General features: G+C 32.0%; 2 protein-coding genes across 2 annotated transcripts; both read left to right on the plus strand.

Annotated features, from left to right (window-relative positions):
- Nucleotides 1–212: 212 nt before the first annotated feature.
- On the plus strand, nucleotides 213–2,367 carry LOC111701037 (uncharacterized). The gene has a single exon (XM_023472155.1). The coding sequence runs from the start codon at nucleotides 232–234 to the stop codon at nucleotides 2,119–2,121; it is 1,890 nt and encodes a 629-aa protein (XP_023327923.1). The 5' UTR covers nucleotides 213–231; the 3' UTR covers nucleotides 2,122–2,367.
- A 1,844-nt stretch (nucleotides 2,368–4,211) lies between these two features.
- LOC111701029 (centrosomal protein of 290 kDa) lies at nucleotides 4,212–25,051 on the plus strand. Its single transcript, XM_023472139.1, has 15 exons — nucleotides 4,212–4,315; nucleotides 5,513–5,599; nucleotides 6,413–6,613; nucleotides 8,142–8,315; nucleotides 8,833–8,993; nucleotides 9,242–9,353; nucleotides 10,374–10,418; nucleotides 10,924–11,006; nucleotides 12,832–12,918; nucleotides 14,892–16,953; nucleotides 18,592–21,991; nucleotides 22,044–22,141; nucleotides 22,245–22,306; nucleotides 23,433–23,469; nucleotides 24,841–25,051. Exons 1-15 carry the CDS (start codon nucleotides 4,238–4,240, stop codon nucleotides 24,955–24,957), a joined length of 6,804 nt encoding a protein of 2,267 aa, XP_023327907.1. The 5' UTR covers nucleotides 4,212–4,237; the 3' UTR covers nucleotides 24,958–25,051.
- Nucleotides 25,052–26,505: the final 1,454 nt, after the last annotated feature.

Here is a 26,505-nt window from a genome sequence, read left to right on the forward strand (position 1 = left end):
ATGTACCAACTATTGAAAATCAATAAAATTAGGTTGTGTCTGTATCTGATCAAGAAAAGATTCTCAACAACAAAACAAGATTTGATGAAATCATTAAAGAAATAATTCTGGAAAATGAATATATTTAACCCTGGCTTATTTTCTTTCATGATAAAATGATGTAAATAGGATTATTAGGTCTAATCCTCAGTCTATAATTTCTAATTCATTGTCTTTCTATCATCAGTAGCTATGGATCCAAAGATGAGAGAGGATCAAAGAGAATCAGAGAATGGATCTACCCGGAGCAGAACTAGTATATTTGAATCTACCACCACCATGATGTCCGTCTCAACACTGATCTGGGATGTCTGCCGGAAATGCATTTGCCAGGAGTCCAACACTGCCAAGAAAAATACTCAGGCTTTGGTTATGCTTGGTCTCATGATTCTTCCCTTGTTTCCAATTCTTACTTTGATTATCCAGAATGGATTCTCCTTGAGCCACCTTGTTACTTTCAAATCTGATGTGATAGTAAATGAGGTTTTTGTCAGAGAAAGTGAAGAGATTTCTGACACCATTCAAAAACTGCAAGAGGAACGAGCTTACGCAGTGTTTCTCATCTCATTAACTACAAATAATGGCCCCAATATTTCCTTGCACAGTCAAAGAATCAAAGAAACGTTTATCAAGACTGATCTTGTTTTATCTAAAATATCCAATTGGCAAACAGATGAAAATGATATCAGATTTGACAGCCAGTTAAGGTTCCAAATAAGACTGGAAGACTTCCGAGAGCTGCTCCTTAAATCAGCGATAGCAAGTGCTGATGAAGACATCATTGCTATACCTACAACTATTCAAGATATCATGCTTTATTACAACTCTTTAATTGATGTTCTTATGAATCAACTCTCTGTAAAGATCAGCAAGGTTAAAACAAAAGATGTCTGGCGATATGTTGTGGCTTATGAAAGCCTTGCGCGGGTGTTAGAACATATCGGTAGAGAAGTTATGTTTGGCGTTTTGTATACTCAAAACAAGAAACTAGATGAAGATGAAAGTAAAGAGGTTTACGAGGAACAGCAACTATCTCAGGATTATCTGGAAATGACTCAGTCATTCATCCCATCCTTAGCTGGGACAATTAAATTGGCACAGTCGGATCAAGACTTCTTAATATACGCTTCTTTTAAGATGGAGAATGGACAAATGACCTTTTCCGAAAATAAGACTTCAACACAATATTACTACAGTTCTATTGCTTATGTTAAAAAAATCCAAGATGCAAAGAATCAAATTCGTGATGAAATAAACAAGTCTGTTCATGAACAAGTTAAGCTGTCAGACCGCCAGCAAGCTATAGGAATTTTGATTCTTGTAGTTGTTCTGATAATTTCACCTTTTATGATTTTGCTATCACGAAATGCTGTTCAAACAATACAAATATTTTCCAAAAGCTTGCAAAAAAAGTCTACTGATTTAAGAACTGAGCGGAAGAAAACAGAAAAATTGCTGTACAAAATGCTTCCAGAAATTGTGGCCGATGGACTCAAGAATGGAAATACAACCACAGAAACATTTAAGTCAGCCACAATTGGATTTATAAATATTGATGACTTTTCAACCCTGACAAAGATGCATTCTCCAATCGAAGTCATTAACATTTTGAATGAAATATACACAGTTTTTGACAGTCGTCTTGATCTGTTCAATGTGTATAAAGTAGAAACAATTAATGACAGTTATCTTGTGGCTTCTGGACTACCAAAGAGGAGTGAGACTCATTGTAGGGAAATAGCTGGATTATGCTTGGACATTACAAAAACATGCCAAACCCTTGATATACAGCCTGAACTCACGGTCAGGGTAAGCGCTGGTGTTCATTCAGGACTTGTCGTTGCTGGCATTGTAGGAAGCAAAATGCCAAGGTACTGTCTTTTTGGAGACACAGTCAACATTGCTTCACGAATGCAATCCACTGGAGAGCCTGGCAGGATTCAAATTACTTCAGCTACTCGGACCCTTCTAGAGACTCAAGGAGATGACTTTCAATGTGAAGTGAGAGGAGTTATCGAAGTTAAAGGCAAAGGAAGCATGGAGACTTACTGGCTGGTCTCTCAAATATCTAAAAGAGCTTGATGTGTGACAGATTTACAACCCAACAATGTACCTAATGCACAACAAACTTCTCATCTTTAAACTTACTATCTCCTTATTCAGATTGAGTTAAAGCGGATGCTATTGAAGTTCAATCCGGCAAATCTGGACGGTACACCAAATAAATCATCTCCTTCTAGTGAAATTAATGTTTACCCTTGTTTTTATACGTTTATTGTATTCAGCCAGTTTTTGTTTAGAATAAACTTTTTATTGTTGTTTTTTTAATTAAGAACTATTCAACCAGATGGTAGTTAGTGAAACCAGATAAATACCAATCTTTTTACAGTTAAAAGAGAAAGAAGACAATTACCAAAAATGTCATGTTAAGCATGGAAGTTTTGTGCGTTTTTTTTATCTGATTACAGTTCGATTAAAGCTAGCTTATATAATACATTGCAAGCAATTTGGGTGAGCAAGCAAATGCGTAAATTAATTGAAATTAGTTTTACGCAATTATGAATTAGCACAGAAAAAGAAAATTTTATTCATTTCAACGATTATTCAACGATATGGTGATCAGAAATAAAGATAAGAAATACAGAGATAAGAAATACAAAGATAAGAATTACAAAGACAAGAAATACAAAGATTACAAAAAAATACAAAGATAAGAATTAAATAGATAAGAATTACAAAGATAAGAATTACAAAGATAAGAATTACAAAGATAAGAAATACAAAGATAAGAAATACAAAGATAAGAATTACAAAGATAATAAATACAAAGATTACAAAGAAATACAAAAATAAGAATTACAAAGATAAGAAATTGTTTTTCAAAAATAAGATAAGAGGCAAGACAAGAGAATAAGAAAAATATAGTAAAATATGGAACCTAAAAAGTCTGAATTATCATATTGTAACAACAAAAATGTTAAGTTGTTTGGAATGCATCTATATAAAACCATTAACTGGAATCCCCAGCTTTAGTCTGTTGATAATGCGTTTAGAGCACTTTTTTATTATCTTCTTCCATTAAGGATACTAAATTATATTTATTTTGTAATTTTGTAGAATATAAAGTTTAAGATCTGGAATAAAAGTCCTGTCTAAAACATTCTTCTTTTACATGCTTCTCTGTTTAAAACTTAAGAATACAAATAGTGAGAACCAGAAAACTGTGGAATGGTATGACGACATTAGCAATACTTAAGTGTAGTTTATATTCTTACAAAGCAATTGGCTTTACTACAAAGAAAAATCATTTATTAAATGAAATGGGTCAGTTTCCATTGTATAAATACTGTGCCTCGTGTTCACTGGACTCTTTAAAGTCATAACTCTAGACAAAAAGTAGTCTTATCTTATCTTATCTTAAGTTACATTTTCTTATCCTATTTTTTCTTATCTTATCTTATCCTAACTTATCTTATCATATCTTATCTTATCTTATCTTATCTTATCTTGTCTTATCTTTTCTTTTCTGATCTTATCTAATCTTAGCTTAACTTATCTTATCTTATCTTATCATATCTTATCTTATCTTATCTTATCTTATCTTATCTTATCTTATCTTATCTTATCTTATCTTATCTTATCTTATCTTATTTTCCTTAAACCTCTGTCAGAAGGTAAATTTATAATATTGATCAAAATCGAAATAAAAGCATAATCCCGAAATTGAGGGTAGAAGGGAATAGATGATTTAAAATATACTCTGAAGAAAGATAAATTTGAAAAGTAGAGGTAGGTAAGTAGAAAGCTCATTCCGCAGTTTAATAACATTCTAAACCAGAGTTGACTGATGAAACACTGTTTACGAATTATTTACAGGATTATACTATTATTCATTCAATTAAATAACTAAATTGTTTATGATTAAAGTTTAAAATCTGGAAGTGCATAAACTTTCAAATCCTATGTTAAAATTTTTAATAGTCACAATTAATCAAGATTTGCTCTACATTAAACTAAAGTAAGTGCCCTTACCAGACCTTTTTTTGGCCGTGGAATATACTTTTGGAAAAAAAATTCTAAATTCTGAAAAAATGTTACCTTGGGGGTACCAATGGGCTTTCAGCCAATTTGTTTTAGCCTTTTGGTCAGCTATAGCTAACATATATAACATATATAGCTTTATTATCTAGATATAAAAATGGGTGTGGAGGAAGTGGATTGGGAGCTTTTGAACGGAATAGATCCGTCCCAGCTAGATGATGAAACTGTGGATCAGGTTTATATATAGTGTCCCCCAATTTTTTTTTGTATTTTTTAAAGTTTTTCATAAAAGATAAATGTATACTTGTACAAAGTTATTTGAATAGTATTACAGTATTCCAATATTTCCCACTTGTAAAAAGAATACTTGATTAATTGTAAAATTCTAAATCAAACTGTCCGTCTTTAATATTTAGACTGTTTCAGGTCGTCATTATAGTTTCATCTTTTGTGGGTAATCTGTATCTAGAATTTAGGATTTAGACAAACAAAACGAATAGATTTTGAAAATAAAGCCACAATTTTTACTTGCAGCACGGAAACAAGAATGAAAAGAAAAAAAATTCGAAAAGCCGTCTTTTATGTTTTATCCTTTGTGGGTAACCCTGTCAAGTAGAATATTAAGAAATAAGAAAAGTAGATCTGAAGGTATGGGGTTATGCAGTTATAAAGTTATAAAGTTATAAAGTTATGCATTCATGCATTTAGGGAAGTTATTAAACTTCAGAACTAAAATCATTTATTTAATTGTATTTAATACAATACAATACAATACAATGCAATACAAAACAATACAATACAATACAATACAATACAATACAATGCAATACAATACAATACAATACAAGACAAGACAATACAATACAATGCAATACAATACAATACAATACAATACAATACAATACAATACAATACAATACAACACAATACAATACAATACAATACAATACAATACAATACAATACAATACAATACAATACAATACAATACAATACAATTACAATGCTATTCAATAAAATAAGTGTTTATTGAAATGTGCAAAAGCTAAATCCAATTATTGCTTTTACAATTAATTTTGTTTTTGTCCTTGCAGTGAACATAACACTTAAAAATAACGAGTAGTGTTCACTTCTCCCGACGTAAAAAAACAAGATTATAAATATTTTACATTGTTCTTCCCATTTTGTACGAGCATTTATAGTAGTCAAGCTAATGTTAGGTTTCTTTACAAAAGTCTGGGTGCTCACTAACTCTTGTATCTCTTAGAAGCTTAACCCCATTTTACTAAAAGTCTGGGCACCCATTTTTTCTTTTAAGTTTGACACTTTTAACCTCTATTTTTGAAGTCTGGAACTTTTCAACTCCTATCCTTTAAGTATGACCAACCTTTGCCGCATGAAACCGGTCCCTTCAAACCTGTAATTTTCCCCAGGTTTACTCTGCTTTGAGTAGTTGGGATCCAGGCCCGGAGAACCAGGAGAACCAAGAAAATATTCGAACTGCTTTTAAACTTATCCAGGTACATTTACAGAAAATTGGAAATCTTATGAAAATATATGATTTTTCGGTTTGAAAGATCTTTAAATATTAAATTATATAACAGTCTTATTTAAAGGGATAAATCGGCTAGGTAACGTAGTTCAAAATTCATTTGATACCAATGATACGTGTATTTATAATTTCTAAGTAAGAGCGTAAATTCGTTTTAAAAATTCGCTAGAAGGGATGGTCATTAGAAGAAACGCTTGCTTTTACAATTATTTAATAACCTGGAGGAAACATTTAACAATCTATTCTACAATCTAATGGCTATAGTGGATATATTTTTAATAACATATGTTACCCTCTGTTCCAACCCCTACGCTGAGTATCCTCCCTTTCCCTTATACTCCCTCACCTCCTCCTTACCTTTTTCATGATTTATCATCATTCTTATGTTTAAAACGAACAATGTACATTGCTTTTATTTGCAATTCTCATTCGTTTACAGTCGGCCAACCATTTAAAACAACCTACTCTGGTTAGGCGGGTCCAAACTACATAGTAAATTGTCATTTTCTTTATTTAACTACATAGTAAATTGTCATTTTCTTTATTTGTATTATCTCGTGCTTTGTAGTTCAATAAAAAATTTAAAAAATATTCGTTTTTCTAACTTGATAAATTTTCCATATCGTTTCTTGACCACAAATCCACAAGTCACTTTGGAGAGAAACCACAATTGAAAAAAAACTTTTTTAAATCTGAAAATCTCGTGAATTCTTGATAAAAGATTTCGGCTTTTAAATATAATTTTATGTTTATGGCTGTATTAAAGTTTAACATTGTTTAGGGAGTTATGAAATGGAAACATGAGGAGGTCGAGGAGGCTGTAGAGCAGCTGGAGGACATGGAGAGGATGAGGGAGGAGAAGGAGGAGCTGGAGAGGGAGGTTGGAAGGATGAGGGAGGGGACGGGGGAGGCGGGAAGGTTAGAAGAACTACTTGAAGTGGAGAGAGAACTAAACCAAGCAAATAAAACAATTCAACAACAGGTTTCACTTTTTAGAATATTTAAAAATTTAAAAAAATTAATTTAAAAAAATGGTTTCTATATAACAACTCCTTTCATGTTGTAAAGGTTAATATTGAATATAATTTTAACATGAGTACAAATATGGTAAAAAAAAACGTATGGAGACGAAAAACAACTATTCTGCCTATGGTTAAGATTCTAAATGAATGATATTTCAAACCTGGGATATTTATGATAAATTATTGATACCTTCCACATAACCGAAACCTACAATGTAATTTTCAATTTAATTTTCCATTTTAATAAACAGTATGAAGTTTTGAACTTTAAACTGAAAAGAAAATTATATTAGAATATATGTGCTATGTATGCAGAATGTATTTTATCTTTAAAGATTTAAATATTTAGAATTTTCTATACATATTTTACTAGCTTTCGACTTATTTTACTTTGAGAACCAGGAAAATAGAGTTTAACTTAAAGTTAATAGTTTTACTGTTGTCTAAAAACTTGACTCTAAAAGTCGTCTTTGTATTCCGGAGTTTGCTGGCTCCCACTCTATTTTTAAATCTCATTAAATTTTTGAACCTCATTAACTTTTAAATTGAAATAATTCATAATATTTCCCAAATAGTTTTTATTAACACTATATAATGTGATTAAAGTTTTATTTATCACATCTTTCATATTTACATTTTCTGTTAAACATTATTTTCGGAAGGATGCGTATATCAACCATTGAATAATAAATAAACTAAAACTTTAAATATTTGTTGGCTGCATAGTTTTGATTGACATCTTTGCTGAGTCCTATCCTTGATAAAATTCCAATAAATGTTTGAACCCTGGGAGTCAGGGAAATATAAAGTTTTATTCTTTAAGAATTCAAATATCGGAAGAAAATTCAGCTGAACGGAGTTGAAAACAATTTTTAATTTCAAGAATAATTTACAAAATAAAAAATTCTATGTCAAATAATAAAAAACAAAGATTTCATTAAAAATTAATCAATATATGTAAAGTTGCAATTCCTGTTTGTCTGTCCGATCATAACTCAGGAACCCCTCGACCGGTTTGCCTCAAAATTTGACTGGGAAACTCGGGAGACCCACGGGAATGTTCTTTGCTTGGTTTTGAGATTCTGAGTTGAGTGGGTCGACTTTAATAGCGAAAATTTAGTTTCTTAGTAAAATCGTTAAAAGTGCGGGTAAACGGCTAAAGTAAATTTAAATAACCTGGGCAGCGCTGGGTGCCCAAGCTAGTACAATTTAACGCTTTAATGATTTAGAATTGTACAGGTCTGGTAACTATTAAATTGATAGATCTGATTTAGAAAAATTAAATGTTTAAAACTCTGATTCTTTTTCTCTTACTGGTGAAAACTTCCCAGGTTTTACCAATAAGATATTAAATAACAAGTTAAACTAATCAAAAAGTTGCCTCTGTTCAGAAGTTTTCAGTTCGATAGGTTTGTATGTACGTTCATACTACATACCGTACAAACTGTACACTTAATAAAAAAAAACTGAAACTATCCGCCTTATCAGGAAAGGGCAGCTGATGAGCTGAGAGTGGAGGTTGAGAGGGCGGAGAATAGAGCTGAGAAGGCGGAGAAGCAGGTTGAAAAGCTCCGCCGTGAAAAGGAGCAGCTAGGACAGGAGCTGGAACAAACTAAAGAAGCTGCTGATAAAGAAACAGCTTCAGTTGATTTACCAGACGAGGTTAATATAATAAAATATAGATTTAAATTAATAGATTAATAATTGAAAGAATGAATGAAAGAACCAAAGGATAAATGGGTGGATAAAATGGAAAAATGACTATATGATAGATAAAAATTAAAGGTTAAATGTTCATGAATGAATAAAGGAATGTTTAAATGATTAAATGAATAAATGGCAAAATGTTGTGGATGAATATCTGAATTAATAGATAAATAAATAAGTAAATGAAGAAATAAACGAAAGGGCAGATGAATAATTGATTGAATACCAGGATAAATAAATAAATGACTAGATGAATGCGTAAATAAATGAAAGGATTATCTTAATAAATTGACGCGTGAATAGGGGAGTAAATTAATAAATAAAACGCTGACCTTAGGTAAAGAACTGACTGATTGTATGAATAGGTGAGTAAACGAATAAAAAAATGAGTAAATGAATTAATGAGTAAATGAATGAAAGAATAAATGAATGAAGAAATGAGGGAATGAATGAATAGTTGAATGTACTGTAGGAGGTTGATACAAGAAGAGTTGTTGAGCTGGAGGACACTGTGAGGCTGAAAAATAAACAAATCCATCAACTCCTCGAGGACATAGAACTCATAGAACAGGACAACACCAGGCTACAGGACAAACTAGAGGACACAAGGGATAAGCTAGAGGACGGGACACGGTCAGTGGAGGACAAACTTTTTCAAAAATAAAAGAATTTTTAAAATTATATTATTCATCCTCTAAAATTAATTAAGTAATTTTTTTTATCAAAAGGCTTCTTTTATCTTATTTCATACTTATATTCTTATAAATTCAAAATTCTAGTTCCTCCCAATATTTGTTCATTTTCTATTTTTAAAATCAAATAATGATAATAATAATAATAAAAAATAGTAAAAATACAAAAATGACAATATATTTAAATAGGACGCTTCTGGATAGTTTACAGGAGGACAACATGATGTTGAGAACACAATTAGAGGACCAGTTTAAGGACAGGACTGCCAGGGACAAGCAGATAGAGCTCATCAGTATACAGGTTGCAACCATCTTTAATTTTAATTCAACAAAAAAAGTAATATTATGTTTGTAAAATTATCCTTACTTTGAATCTTTTTGATTTTTCCACAAAGCAAGAATTTTATCTTCCAGAATTAGAATTAATAGTGCATGGTAGATATATCCGGTTTCTTGGCTTTAACCTTATCTTTCCACAACAGTTGTTTATAAATCTTTTAACATTTTTTATTTTTCATTTCTTCATTTTTACATTTTATACTTTATGTACATTTTGCTCAATTAAAATTTTTTCTTTTCAGTGGCAAGGATTACTTTCTTACTTTTTTCTTGTCTTTCAAAACAAAATGTTGAAGTGTGTGCAAACCTTTTACATTCTTTTTTTTCTTCGGACAAAGAAATTTTAAAGAAAAGTTTTCCAAATTATATAAATGTCAGCAGTATTTTACTTCAGCTTTATTAAACTTTTCGTGACAAATATTTTTAGAAACTTTATCGGACATTAGTTTAAAACTGAAGATTATAAATGTAATTTCTTTTCCTAAAAAGAATTAAAATAGAATGGATGATACTTACTCTAACCTTTCTCCGTTACAACTACAATAAAATACCACAAGCCAACGATTAAACTCGATACCCTTTCCAAAACTGTAAAACATAATGCACGATTGGTTCGAAAAATGGAGTTTTCTTGGAAAAAAGGTTTTATAAGTATAGATATATCTTTGATCAGATTTATTTCTTATTAAGATACATTTAATATATTTAACAGAAAATAAGAATCATATTTTAACTATGATTTAACTATTATTATGATTCAACCTGAGGCGTACACAGGAATTTATTCGAGGGAGGGGTTAACCTTTTTTTGACATTTATGGGAGTGTTCGCGAAAAATGAAAAGGGGTTCGACTGAATAGTGAATACCCCCCCCCCCCAAAGAACATAGTTTTTACTTATAAAGGTGAGTGGGAGGGGACTTACAACTGTAGCCCCCCCGTACACTCCCCTTGGTTCAAATTTTCTATTAATTTTTCTGCAGGTTGATGAGAAGGTGAATGAATTGAAGGATGTTTGTGAAAGCAAGGAAAATAAATATATGTAATCAATTTCATCAATTTTATCAATTTTATCAATTTTATCTTTTTTTTCAATTTTATTAATTTTATCCATTTTATATTACCCTTAAAATTGTTATATGATCAAGTATGAATTTATAGATATCAATATTTATAATTTTGAAAACTGATTATTTTAAATTGTGGTTTCTCTACACTCTGGTGACTTGCGAATTTATACCACAGTTAAACATATAGAAATTATAAGAATTAAACACTTTTTGACCTAGAAATAATGAAGGTTCACTTGAAATTACATTTCCAGTTCCTTCAAGAAACAGGAGTAAGGTTTAAAAGCATGAAATATTTCAATCAATAGTTAAATTTACTTAGAGGAACAGAAAACATTAAAACCTCTGTCCGAAAACTGATAACGGAGAATTTCTTATTTTCCAATTGAGTGCCAGGAAACCCTTGAAAATACGTTTAAAGTCCCTTTAAGTTAAATAAGATATATTTATCCTCTCTGATTAGGATGCTGAGATAGCGGAGCTGAGAGCGCGATTAAACCGCGCTACTTTATCTAGAGAGACTACAACACTCACACAACATGATAGGGACAAAAACATTTTATATCCCTAGTGAGACATTATCTTACCGATTCTTCATAACGCCCTGGTCATCTAAAATTTATTGTTAGTCATGCAAAAATTATCATAAGTCATTTAAAATTTACCCCGAGTCATTCAAAATTTATCATAATTCACCCAACATTTACATTAAGTCATCCAACATTTATAATACTAGGCTGTTTTCTTTGTTAACATTGTAAAACAAAAAGTTAGCGGATTTTCAAAATTTCAAAAATTAAGTTTTGACGGAGGCCAATTTTCGGAAATGCTATCATCCATAAACCTTTCCTGAGGTCACGCGAGGCCCCCCAAAAAGTTTGGCCAGATCGTTTCAGTTTTTTTGACGTTTATTTGATACAAACGGAAAGACAGACAAGCAAAGTATATATAGAAGTCATACAAAAATTACTTTGAGTCATACAAAATGTTTCATTCATAAGTCATTCAAAATTTCCCTAAGGTAATCTAAAAAGTCCTTTCTTTGTTATTTAAGCTACAGATTTTAAAAACTATATTTTTGAAAGAGTCTTTTTGAAAAGCCATTTAATAAATGATATTTATATATATATGTACTACCCTACCTTTTCTCTACAGTCTTTTTCTAGGGGAGGGGGGAGGTTAGGACGCCCCTCAAGGCTATTTATAGATTTACACACCCCAGTCTTTATAGGGTTAAGTAAATTTCCCAACTTTTTCCCGCTTCATCAGAAATATAAAAGTTAATGAATGTTTTGTTCATTTTTTTTAAATTTTACAAATTGTGAACATTTTATAATTCCCTGAGTACTTGGTAATAAAGGCTGGAGCATGTATTCAATCTATTTCCATCAAATAAAATTCAATATTTTAACATTTATATATGCTTGAATAAATTTGAGGGATTTTTAGAAATTATTCCCGTGGGCCGAGATTTTCCTCGGATGCATAAATTCAATTTTAAAGATTTTGTACATTTTTCCATAACATTCTTTTGTTGAAAAAAAATGTATTTTTAAACAAAAATCTCGTAAAAAAATAACAACTTCTACTTTTTTATGTCACGGGTTGAGTTGGGATATTTTGAGAATGAGTCTGGATATTTTGAGATTGATTTGGGATATTTTTAGATGGAGTCGGGATATTTTGAGATTGAGTCTGGATATTTTGAGATTGATTTGGGATATTTTGAGATTGATTTGGGATATTTTTAGATGGAGTCGGGATATTTTGAGATTGAGTCTGGATATTTTTAAGATTGAGTCGGGTTATTTTGAGAATGAGTCTGATATTTTGAAATTGAGTTTGGATATTTTGAGATAGGGTCTGGATATTTTAAGATTGAGACTAATTATTTAGAGATTGATTTGGGATATTTTAAGTTTGAGTTGGGATATTTTGAGATAGGGTCAGGTTATTTTAGATTGAGTCTGGATACTTTTAAGATTAAGTCTGGTTATTTTGAGAATGAGTCTGGATATTTTGAGATTAAGTCAGGTTATTTTAAGATTGAGTTGGGTTATTTTGAGAATGAATCTGGATATTTTGAGATTAAGTCAGGTTATTTTAAGATTGAGTCTGGTTATTTTAAGATTGAGTCAGGTTATTTTGAGATTGAGTCGGGATATTTTGAGATTAAGTCGACCGATGACCGAATTTAATTAATTGGAGAGATGTCGCTGAACTTCATGCCGCTGGTTCTAATCCTGAATTCAAAGTTAAAGATTCATGTGGATTTGAATGAGTGATTTAATGAACCGGTTGTAGGTAGTTCAGTGGAACTTTTTTTACCTTTAAAGAGAATAATATAAATGTTTATTGTATAATGAACCAGGGAGAATATATCCGTATTAACTAAAGCTCTGGCAGAACGGGAAAGTCAAATAGAAAACTTAGAAGAAAAACTTACCCAAGCATCTCAGTAAGTTATTCAAGATTTTTACTTTTACCCAAGCATCTCAGTATGTTATTCAAGCTTTTTACCCAAGCATCTCAGTAAGTTATCCATGTTTTTTACTCAAGCATCTCAGTAAGTTATTCAAGATTTTTACCCAAGCATAACAATAAGTTATTCAAGATTTTTACTTTTACCCAAGCATCTCAGTATGTTATTCAAGCTTTTTACCCAAGCATCTCAGTAAGCTATTCAAGATTTTTACCCGAGCATCTCAGTAAGTTATTCAAGATTTTTACTCAAGCATCTCAGTAAGTTATTCAAGATTTTTCAGCCTGCTTATAAAAAGTCTCATAAATTTTGAAGACAGGGTCGACTTTGAAGTGTCGCAACCTCTTGGGTTTTGATTTTACCGCTCTAACTAACTCACGCTTTTCTGTAGCCTTTTACATGAATATTTAGAATCTATGAAGCACTTGCTTGTTACTAGTAATTTGTAAAATTTTAATCGATTTTTGCCCGATAGCTTGAGACCTTATTCAAGATGTTTACCTAAAAATCTCAGTAAGTTATTCAAGATTTTTACCCAAGCATTTCAGTAAGTTATTCAAGTTTTGAAGATCCAAGAAAGGGAAATTAAGATTTTGTGGGATTAATTAGACTAAAATCCCCCAAAAAATATTGATTAATTTGAAGTGACTTTCTGGTCACAACGGTCCGTTTAAACCTTGGTCTAATCGGAGTGGGTAAAAAACGCCCAAAACAAAACGCTCAATGCAACAAAACGCCCAATGCAACAAAACGCCCAATGCAACAAAACGCCCGATTAAAAAACGTCCAATGTTACAAAAAGTCAAAATTTTATATGAAAATGAGACATTGATGTACGATTTTTTTCAAGAAAATTCGCAACTTTTCTGTTGTAGTTTCTCAGATTTCTGGAGTCTCGCGCTTTGTAATTGAGCGTTTTGTTGCATTGGGCATTTTTTTGCATTATGCGTTTTGTTGCATAGGGCGTTTTGTTTTTGGCCGTTTTGTTATTGAGCGTTTTGTTTTTGGGCGTTTTGTACCCACTCCGTCAAAGTTAGAAGTTTAAATAGAACCGTTTGTAAAGCTTAGAAGTTCACTAGAAATTATGTCTTCAGTTCCGTTAGGTTGAATCATACAGGATCTTTTCATAGGAATAGAGCAATAACTTTCAACTTTTATCATTAAAAGTTTAAACTTTTTAGATTTCAAAATGTTCAGTAAATGAAAAAAATTGCAAAAATATTCAATATAAAATATTCTTTTTTATAAAGATTTTAAGCTCTGCTGGTTTGCAAAATTGCAATATATCCCACATAGAAGACACGTTTGATGTTTTAAAATTTCCCCCTAATGTTGTAAACTTTGTATTTGAATCAATTATTTAAAATTCTCTTGGGAAAAGTTTCTCTAGAGTAGAATAGAACTGTAGAAAGTTGTAAAGGGAATAGAGAGAACTAGTTCTAAACTTATAAACAACATATTTTCTAACAGTGAGATCATAGAACACATGAGTAACAAGGGTTTACATGACATAATAGAAGACACTTTAAAGGAATTGCTCACATATCTCATTATGCACACAATTCCTTTTTATTTGAAGTAATGATTAAGCCTATCTTTCCGCTCAAAAATATTCCTTAGAACATTACTCTCTGTCTCATATTCATTTAAAAACCGAGTTTACATGATATATATTTGTAGATGTTTTTCTACTTACTTTTGAAAATATAATTAATCATTCAGTTTTTACAATAGTTTAAGTTTCGACATTTTTGGTTCTAAGGAAAATTTTTGAGCTATAAATTGAACTAAATTGAATTAATCAAAGGAAATGTTTCCAATTCCTTTGAGTAATTCAATTCTAAACAGAACCCTTTTTAATCTATTTCAAAGAAACGTTGACTAGTAGTTTTCTATTTTAAATGGGACAAAATTATTGAATTTTCATTTTAATTTTTTTACATTTTTAGGCAGCTTGAGAGTACAGCAAGATATGTAGAAGAGTTAAAGGGAACTAACTCCAAGAAAGGAGTTGACCCTTTAAAGAAGAATTTCATGGAGGCTAAAGCTGAACTGTTCCAGACTCAGGAGAGGATGAAGGATTTAGAGGACAAGGTGATGGAGGCCGAGGAGTCAGCCAAGGAGAAGGCTGAAGAGCTCTCCGAGCTCATTGTGAGGCTACGAAAATATGAGAACGGAGAGTATGGACTTCATGAAGCAGTAGCAGAGGTTCAATCTTTGCGAAAACAATCTAAATTTAAAGACAAGCGTATTGAAGAGCTGACCCAACAAGCAAACTCTTTTCAATATGAAGCTAGTCAACTAAAAGAGGAAAATAATGAACTTCGGCAGCAGCTTGGGATTGAACTTCGCGAAACTGGATCAGTTTCCTTAGATCTGAACAGGGTTCAGACTAAAAGTCCGAATGGGAATCACACAGAGCGAGCACTAATGCAGGTTCTGCATAGAGAGATAGAACGACTGGAAGAGGAGAGAATCCAATTAAAAACTGAAAATAGGAAACTAGCTCAGCAGCTGGGTCAGCGAGCTGCTAAACTAGGTCTAGATGCTGGAGATCTACAGGCTATACAGGAATATACAGAGGCATTGAAGAATAGAAGGATTGGCATGACAGGGTTAGATGGAAGTGATCCAATGCATGTGATTAAGATGCATGAAGGAGGACTGATCATGCAACGAGATCTGGAGGATAAGAAAACTGAAACTGAAGAACTCAAAACTAAACTAAGTGAACAGAAGATGAGATTTAAAGAGATCTATGATGAGAATGACAAACTCCGGCTTGGAATGCATGAAATACTTGAATCAATTAAAAACCAGGATGGTACAAGCGATGTGATGGTATCATCACCAGTTCTTGAGAATCTTCTCAACATACTTGATTCAAGACATTTGTTTGGAGAATACAAACCAGCAATGGGTTTAAAATCTAAACTGGAAAAGCTGGAAGGAATGAATGCCCAACTGAGAGAAGAACTACGTAAAACTCGACTCAACGAAGATAAAGCCAATGTCCAGGTTCAAAGATTTAAATCTAAGATTCAGCAGCAAGATATGGAATTGAACGCTATCAAGCACGGAAACATGATTGGGAATCCGTTACCTAACCAGACAATTATAGCACCTCAGACACAAGCTGTTCCTCAAGTAACAACCCAGATATCAATAGGAGCAGCGGAAAACCTTGCTAAGCTGAACAGTCAATTAGTTCATGTTTTAGATGAACTTGATTATAAAACAAAAGCATTTAACGCATTAACAACTGACTTGGAGAAGATTCATCAAGAGTATGAGATGTGTAAGCATCAGCTAGGTTTACTTTATGATGAACATTTTGATGCTCAGTCTAGATGGACGGAAGAGAAGGAGGAGAATGAAATGAAGATCCACGGGCTCGAAGAAGTTAGAGACGCCTATGCTGCCAAGATAACAGAGTATGAAAATCACTTGAATCTGTTTGATACAGATGAAGATACAATCAAAAATAAGATTTCTGAAACCGCACGGAAAATAGGATTATTACGATCTAATGAAGCAATTATGACTCGTAGATACAAAGCTGTCGAAAATCAGGAGAAGGTTCTTAGATCTGAAAATATGAGACTAAAAACAGAACTTATAGAACTGGAAAACCATGCAACTAAAACCATCGGAGAACTGAAACGGAGTAAGGAATTTAATACATTTAAAATTAAATCCTTCCAGAAATGTTTAGAAGATACTGTTCCTCTCTCCTCTATCCAATCAGCTAACCGACAGTATAATGAGATAACAGCCAAATATAGAGATATCCTACAAAAACAGCAATCTCACTCTATGCAGTCCAGAACTATTGAAGAACTTGAACTTCAAGTCCAGGCAAATAAACAGGAGAAGGAGATGTTCAAAAAAGAACTTCTTTCTGCAAAAGAAAAGATTCTCTCTATGGAGACATTAATAAATTGTCTAGGAGGGTCTAAGACTGAAAAAGGTTCTGAAAATAGTGTTGAAATGGAAAGGCTAACAAAGCAGGTATATATATACTTTCATACCCTCAGACCATAGATTTTAAAAAAATTCACTTATATAAAAGAATTGAGTCTTTGTCACAAACTCAAAATTTCAAATCCCTACGTCTCTTAAACCTGATGGTGTATACCTCTGATATTTCAATCTTGATTATTTGATCTAACGTAAGTTTTATCCAAGGCCTACGACAATACAGGGATTAGAAAATCAGAGTTTGTTCCTTTACATAGTACTCTTTTTAAAGGGAAGTGACCGGCAATGTATGGTAGTTGAACTGAGATTGTAGTATTATTGAGAAATTTTTTAGGATTCATTTGGAACCTATCATTTACTGTGCATATTTTCAGCAAGAGCGCAAACTCAATATCTAAAAAGCCTAATTGAATGTCCATTTTGGAGGAATGATTTTGAGAATCGGTTTTATAAGAATTATTTAAAAACTACGAAGAAAAATGGAACAAAATTTCTACAGTAAACTAATAAGATATTTAGGAACATATTTTTCATTGTAAATTTGTCAATATGTTACAATTATTTTTTTTTCATCATTATATTAACTTTCTTATGCTTTATGAATTTGTTCGCAGATTTCTTCAAATTCTTTAAATGTCGTCTTTTCATAAAATTCCAGGAAATCTACAAAAAATGGTTTTGAACATTGAGTTGAGACATTACAGAAACCAATAACTGAATAAGATTACTTATTTTCGTTACTTATTTTCGATGTTGAGAGTTAATTTTTATTTTCTTAACCTTTTCCTAAACAACTAATTAACGATTCTTAAAATCATCCCTCCAAAATGGACAATCAATAAGGCTTTTTAGATATTGAATTTGCGCTCTTGCTGAACAATGCACCGTAAAAACGTCTGATAGGTCGTAAATGAATCCTAAAAAAGTTCTCAATAATACTCAGTTCAACTAACATACAGTGCCGGTCACTCCCTTTAAGCCAACAAAGTGCTTCGTATCCTCCTTTCTAGCAATAGTTATAGTAGTTTACTGCTGAACTTCTGTGCTTGCCAGTCGGATCGCTTCACGCTGGGAAACCCGTCGGTCGCAGGGTGCAATTTAAACTACCCTATCTTGTTTTTCTGTTCTGTTTGTGAATTTCAAATTTTTTAAACAAAAGATTTTGGCTGTTGGACAGTATTGGATACAAAAACAACAAGCTTAAGTTATTTATAGTGAGCTGAAAACTTTAGAATGGTGGATATCCAGATTAATGCGTAATCCTCTCTTATTCATAACATCGAGACTAATCTTATTATGTACTTGTATCCTTGAAAGTGTATAGAATTCAACCAATCAGAGTCGCATATATGAAGCCGATAAATTTGAAATTTTGCGGGCCATTTAAGATTACATACAGAAATGGGGGGAACTCTCTAATTTAGAAAACCGGTTTTTATTTTTCTCTACTATATCCAATAAAGAACGGTTTAAGAAGAAAATCAAAAGTTTGTCCATTGGATACTTAGATTAAGTAATCGGGATTAAGGATATCCCATTCTAAAGTTTTCAGCTCTGGGTTACTGACTTTTATATTAACTTTAAGAATTTTACGATCTAGACGCAGAATTTACTTTTTCAGTCAGTAGAATTAACATTTGTGCAAGGTGGTAATAGACTTTATTCTAGATTGCAACATTGGAGATTAAAGAACTAAATGAGAGGCAGAAAGCAGATCACATGCAGAATCAGTACAGACTGATGCAAAGTCAAAACAAACAATTAGAACAAAGAAACAATGAACTTGAAGAAAAGTTTGATCTTGTGACTAAATCAAACATTGAGCTGCAAAAGATTGAACGAGAACTTAGAGACGAAATCGTAACGAGCATTCCTCAAAGTCAGTTTAAGGAAACTGAAGAAAAACTAAACTCTTTACTGGAAGCTGAAATGGCGTTGAAAATTGAAAATGAAAAATTAAGAGAGGTTGCTGACGTTGCCCAAAATCAAGTCAGTGACTTTGAAAGAAGAAAGGAGGACCAAATCCATGAGCTAGAAACACTCCGTCATCAAGTCCTTGATCTTCAATCAAAGACAGATGAAAAAGCTTTGATTGGTAGACTGCATCAACAGTTGATGTCCATGCAAACTAAAGATTCTGCATCAATTCAAAAGATTAAATCTCTGCAAAAGATGATTCAAAAAATGGAATCCACATTGTTAAAAGCAGAGAATAGGGCAGAAAACATGGAACAACTCATGATAAAAGTACGAAGTCAGTATAGCGTCAAACTAAGATCTCTTCAAAAAATAATTCAAGACTTGAGAAGACAGTACAGTGGTTCTATACCATTGCTTAAACAAGAGAAGTTATCTCATAACCTTGTAGAAATGAACATGGAAAAACAGAAGATTAGTATTCTACTTTATGAAACAGAAAATAAGCTGAAGAAAATGGAAATAGACAAGGCTGAGATGGAAATCAAAAGGCAGGGAGTGGAGGAAATATTAAAAACATTAAAGCAAGGATCAGGCACAAAGCAAATACTAGAATGGCATTCAAAGCTTGAGGATTTGAGACTTAAGGAACTACATGCAAGGAGGAACAAGGAACAGCTAGAGAAGGAGGTTGTAGGTTTAAGAGAGTCAACTCAAGAAATCAGGAACAGAAATGAACAGTTAGAGGAAGAGATGGTCAAAATGGAATCACTGATGGAGCAAAGACAGCTGGAGTGGGAGACCCACGAGGTTGAACTCGAGAAAATTGACATTCATAATCTTAGAATTGAGATAGGAGATATAAATATCGGAGACTCTTTAAACCTTCCTAATTCTGAAGTACCCCTGGCTCAACAGCTAGATTCAGCATTAGGAAGGAATAAAAATCTAATGCAGCAAATAAATGTTCTCAAAAAGAAAGTTCAAGATTCTAGAACTGCATTTGAAGAATTAACAAAGAAAAACAGAGAACTTGAAAATCAAAACCTGGCTAAAGAAAGGATGATAAATGATCTAAGACTGGAGATGCCTGCCTCCGTGGACAGGGCCATTGCTGTAACATCTGTAATAGGACAGCCTGGAATACCATCTGCCTGTGTTCCACAGCTTAACAACTACCATACTCTTTCCATAGCGCAGGGGACAATTGAGAGCCTCAGGGAAAGATTAAAAGCCAAGGAAGAAACAATTTCAAAATATGAAGAGTTATTAAATCAATCCAGTTTGGAGCATGAGGAGTCCCTCAAGTGTAAACAGGAAGAGATAATTGCTTTAAACAATAGAATTCGAGAACATCAGGCGTCATATAATGAGTTGAGAGGTAGCAGGATGACGGAGGACTTGACCTCCTCTGCAACTGTGCACAAGTATGTGTCTAGAACACAAGAGCTTGAGGATGAAGTTCATGATCTTCAAGATTCTCTTGGTAACCTTACTTCACAACTTAACAATGCGAAATCTGAATTAGCAAAGTTGCAGAAAATGTTAGAAATGAAAATATCAGAAATTAATAGTTTAAAAGATGTGAAACTAGCTGAAAATACTGAACAAAATCAGACTCTTCAACGAGAAAATGAAAGGCTCTCCAATGAAATAAGAACCTATCAACAGGAACTAGCAATTGTTCAGGAAGATATGCAGGTTTTGAAAGAAACACAATCCAAGGCTCCTTCCACCATAATGAAGTCTCTAGTTGATCGTTTAAGATTTGATCTATCTGAGAAAGAGAAAAAACAGAAAGCATTGAGCAAAGTGATCACAGAGCTGAGAAATGAGATGATGAATTCAGCACAAGAAAACATAAAGAGTACTGATGCTCACAATTCTAGTCACATTCAAGATATTGTTCTTAAAGAAACAAAATCCTACCAGACAAAGATGGCTGAACAAATACAACTGATTGACAAATTAAAGCGCCAAATAAAACAGTACAAAGAATCCGAAATAAAATCAGCGGGAGAGATTAACCGCTTGAAAGAACAAGTTGAAAAAAAAACATCTTTAATCCTGAAGTTAAGAGAAGAAAAAGTAGCTCAGCCGAGTGGATCTTTAAGATCAACTCAAAGAAAGAGCATCGAGGATGAAAAAGAAGAACTTCAAAATCAGGTTGAAGTTCTTGAAAAAAAGCTTCGGCTTATGAACCATGCTGAGAAACCATTTGAGGATGACAAAGAGTCAAAAGTTATTAAAAACATAGAAGAAGTGGCACGTTGGGATGAAAAAAAGAAATGGCAGAAGAAGATTGAGGATTTCAAGAAGAAGCTGAAAGAGGCAGATGAGGAAGTATCTAAAATATCAAAACAAAATGACAGTCTTAGGGAGACTGTATCTCGGCTGGACAGAGAAAAATTCCAGGTTGAACAGAAATGGAAGAACAGTCTGAAACTAGGAACAGCTAAATCCTCTGCTGTGGACAGTAAGGTCCAGGCACTACAACTTGAGAATGATCAGCTTAAAGACAAGGTGTCTGCTCTCGAGCATAAGACAGCTATGGAACAAGATCCAGGTGTAGAAACTCTAAAGCTTAGAATAAAGTTCCTTCAAGAAAGGGTTGAGCAGCAGGAGAAAAAGATTTCTCTTCTTGAAATAGCAAAGAAAGGTGGTAGAGAGGCACTAATGAAAGAAATAGACATTTTACGAAAAAAAGAAGCAGTGTACCATAAGACTAAAGGGAAGTTAGAAGAAAACAATATGGAGATGAAGATAATAGTTGAATCTACCCAACACAACATGATTATTCTAAAAGAGGAATCTGAAGAGCTTTCAAATATAACAATGGCTTTAAGAATAGAGCTTTCAAACTCAAACCTAATCAGCCGACTTGAAAAGTGTTCGGAGCAAATCAATCAAATAGTTTCAAAAACTTCTGGAACTGGAAAAGTTTCAAAAGTTCTGAAAAGTCCTTCAAAAATGCCAAAATTACCTGAAAAAGAGAAAAGACGTTTATCCGCAGATGCTGAAAAATTGAATTCTGAATTGGAACAGTTGAGAGATAAAAACTCATCATTATTGGAAACTTTGGAAATAAAAGAGCGGAAAATCGCTGAGCTAGGACTTCTCATGAAAGAATTAGAGAGAAATTTTAAATCAGGTAATATTAAAAATATTAAAAATGTTAGAAACAAAACATCTGATATTTAAAGGAGAAGAGGTGAATACAGAGCAGCCAAATCATCTGGCAGAAATAAGAAAACTAGAAATTGATTTGAAACGTAAATCTGATCTTCTCTCTGAAGTCAAGGTGAGTGTTATAAAGAAGAAATTTGAATAATTTACAACTTTCTGAAAGGTTGCGTTAGCTTGTTAAAAAAGTTAAGAAAAAAATTGAATTAAAAATTCTTTAGGTTTTGTTAAGACAGGCAGCTGAGAAAGAGAGAGATCAGGAAAAAGAGAAAGAAAATATCAGGAAAAAATTATCAATTTAATATATTTTTATGAAATTATTGAGCTGAACTTTTAAAACGGTACTAAAAAGTTTAATTGGTTCTTTGATTTCCTCAAAAGAATTTATTTTCAATTTTTGCTAAAGCTCAGGACGAAATATAATCTAAAAAGGCTTGAAACTTCACGACAAAGAGCAAATTTCTGCCCTAAAACCTTATAACACTGCAAGCCAAAATAATAGTGTTATTAATAGCTATTATCGATTTTTTCCCCTCTGAGCCTGCATAACTTTCTTTCTTTCATCTCGATCCTCGATCCTTGATGTTTATTCACTCGATTCTTTATGATCCTTTCGAAAATTCTTGATCTTTCTAGACCCATAATCATCATTTTTGTTCCTTCCTTCCTGTCATCCTTCGTGGTTCTTTCCTTTTCATCCTGACCTTTCATGATCCCACCGGAACCTTCTGATCTTTCGTTGTCCCTACCTACCCCTCCTGACCTTTCATGATCCCACGGGAACCTTCTGATCTTTCGTTGTCCCTACCTTCCCCTTCTGACCTTTCGTGATCTCTTAGAACGTTATGAACCTTGTATGGTTATTTCAAATTCTTCCTAACCTTTCATTTTTCTTTCCAAAGTTCCAAACTCTTCAAGTTTCTTCCCAATCCTTCTAGATCCTTTCCAATTCTTCCAAATTCTTTCAAATACTACCAGATCTATCCCAATCCTTCATGATTCTTCCTAATCCTTCCAGATCCTTTCCAATCATTCCAATCCTTCCAAATCCTTGTCAAACCTTCCAGATCCTTCCCAATCCTTCCAGATCCTTCCCAATTCTTTCAGATTCTTCTAGATCCCCTATAATCCGTCAGAACTTTTGAATAATGTCTGCCCCTTCCTGACATTTTTCATTTTTAGATCCTAACTAAAACTTCTTAAAGTCCGTCCTAGTAAAATTAAATCATTTCTGGTCCTTTTCCTTGGATCCTAAACAGATCTTACTGACCCTTGTAAACTCTCTTTGATAAGTCTTGATATTTCTATTTCTCTTCAGATTGAATCGGCACACAAGAGAAGTGGTTGAACTATGTTCTTCTTCTCACTATTTATTAAATCTTCGTCATAAATTGATATATTTATTTCAGATCTCAATTAAAAACAATTCTGGAGATTGACCCTAAGGTGAGTTTGAAGTAATTTGAAACTATTATTGCAATTAAAAATGGGGATCCTAAATTTAATTGAAAATTAATTTTATTCTTTTATTTCAAATAGTGATACTATAGAGACTATCCAATAGATTTTTTAAGGGTTTTAATTTTTTATTTATGGTATGAAAAATCTGCTGTTAAACCGAATTGCAAGTTAAGCTTTAAAAGCTATTAAAGATTTGTTTACTTTTAAAATTCAGTGATGGTGATGGACCAAACCTCTGCAGATTTGTTTACTATTGATTATTTTTGTGCCGACGATAAAGCATATCATTTAAATAATTTATTCGGAAATAATAGTGTTAGCAACGTTTAATAGAAATCCAAGAAATCCTAGAAAAAGGTGGAATGATTGAATATAATTTCACCAATTTTGAATCTATTTGAATAGTTTATGTTGAAACTACCATAAATAAAATCACAATCTATAAAATGTTCAAACATGAAATGTAGATGTAGGAAGTATGCTTCAATAAAATGGTGTATCTTTGAAATGTTTATTTTTAAAATGTTTATAAAATTTCCTTGAAAATACCCTAGAAAAACTACTTTACTGAGTAATAAATTTATAGCGAAATGTAAATCTTCATAAACGTCTCAAACAAAATTTACAATATATCAGATATAGAATTTACAAGGACAATATATCAGATATAGAATTTACAAGGACAATATATCAGATATAGAATTTACAAGGACAATATATCAGATATGGAATTGACTTGGCACCATCCATAGTCTTTGTTTGTCTTAGAAACAATAAAATAACTTTCTAGGATTATATTTCCAAAATATCAAATATAATAGATTTAGTTTCAAGATAATCATTCTCCTTCATACAATACTAGGCTTTCAGGGCGCTTAGCGCCCATCTTCAATTTTAATTTTTAATTGTTGCATTGTTGCTCTATCAGTGGCATTTTCTTTTCTTAAATTATCATACAATAACAAACAAAAAAGTTTTCTCGGATTTATTTATTTTTTTCCCCGTGGATGTCGAAAAATCGAAATTTTTCTTGAATCTAGAATGTTGTTTCTTCTTTAAAAATAAAATCAAGAATTTTTCTCCTTTAAGACTAAATTTAATGCAAAATAATCAAGAACTCTTCTCATTTTACTATTTATTCAATAATTCTTCTTCTTCTTCTTAAAATATAATCAACAATTCTTTTTCTTCATACAATGTAATAAAATCCAGAATTCTTTTTTTGTATAATAAGCTTGTTAAAACTTTTCGAAAATGATTATATTTTTGCTTGAACACTGAAGATATGTTTGTCAAAAAAATGTATTTTTGGACGTCATATTAGTGTTTTATAACTAATGATTGCGTAATATTTAGACCCCGAGTGAGAGCCTGGCAAAAGAATTGCGTCAATGTCGGTTGACGCAGGAGAGGTTAACTTGCGAGAACAAGGAGCTCAAGCATCAAATACGCATTCTCAACCAAAATGCGTAAAACGAGAAGATATGGGTATTGTGTGAATAAGAAAGAAAATTTTAAAAAAAATTTAAATATTGTTTTGTATTTTGATTTTATTATTATATATCTACTATATCTGTTAGTCTCGTTTTTATAATTTTGTATCCACCTTCATTCTCATCCATATTTTTTTTGAACATTCGTTGTAAACAGGGGGGATGATAGTTCTCTACCTGTGTTCTCTATATACTGTACACTTTCAACTGTTTACTAGTAATGATATACTACAGGTTATGCCAGAATCTCCTTATAAGACACAAATATGCAGTACGCTCTCGGTATAGTTTATGACCTATACAATTACTAAAGGATTTGCGTACATAATCACTCTATAAACTATAACCTCGTTTGTTGTAAACAATTGTAGTCCTCTTGAAAAAACAAGCAATTTCTTCTGTGGACCAATTTTACCATAACGGAACGGTACTGAAGTTGTATTTTCAAGGAACATCAGTGACACGTCTGATTCACAACAATACCCTTTAAACCATCGAGCAACAATAAGAAAGATTTCGTCAGTTTTTATTTTATATAAAATTCTGAAAATTTCGTTATTTCTATTTCCGCATATTTTCGGTTAAAGAGAACCGTCATTTAAAATAATTTTCACATAAAAATATGATTATCTCCATCATTTCTGCTGAGATCAAGGTTTAAAAGGTACCTTAGTGAATCTGGCACGAAGGGTCACATGGAAATACGTTGACAGTCCCTTTACTTTGCTTTCTTCTTATTTAACTCTTTTATAAAGTATTAAAGTTTGAAATTAAACGTAAAATATTTTGAATAAATCCAAAACTGAATCCAATTATAAACGTATAAACTCTAGAATGTAGAATTCTCAAGAAAAGTTGTGATAAAACTTGAATGTGCATTTAGATACTTCGAATCCATGGGTTCAATCTTCACTCTTCAATATTATTCTTTTGACAGGCATTCAATCTTTATTTAAAAGTTTTTCTTCAAACTTCTGAAGTTTAAATAAAAATAAGCAAACACAGAAAATATGTTTAAAAAATGAAGAGATGAGAAAAAATATATGTTTAGGATTCCAATATTTTAGGCCTGGTTTTTTTTCATAAGAAAACCCTTTATTTTCTCTATTGTAAAATATTTAGAGGCGTTACAAAAGTCTTGGTGAATAAAATAAAATAAACTTTCAACTAAAAAATTAAATTGAAAAAAAGAAACTTGTTTGTAATACAATTTTAAAGGAAACAATTTTATATGAATTTTTGTAAAAATTCTTGCTATATAAACGTTTTTTTTTCATTATCCATAACTTCCAATATTTGAATAAAGTTTTAATGAAATGTTGAAAAGTTTAGAAGGTTCACATCATCCTACTGTGCAGTGTCCATGACGTCATCGACTTTATTATATCTTCTGAAAAAAAGAAATTGAGTTTTTGCCACAAACTTAAATTTTTAATTCCTATATCTTTGCAACCTGATCTTTGATATTTCAATTTCATACTTTGAAGTATTATAACAGAGTTAATAGTTTGAAATATTAAAGGTCTAC

The sequence above is a fragment of the Eurytemora carolleeae genome, unplaced genomic scaffold, assembly GCF_000591075.1.
Source record: "Eurytemora carolleeae unplaced genomic scaffold, Eaff_2.0 scaffold358, whole genome shotgun sequence".
Taxonomy (NCBI): Eukaryota; Metazoa; Arthropoda; class Copepoda; order Calanoida; family Temoridae; genus Eurytemora; species Eurytemora carolleeae.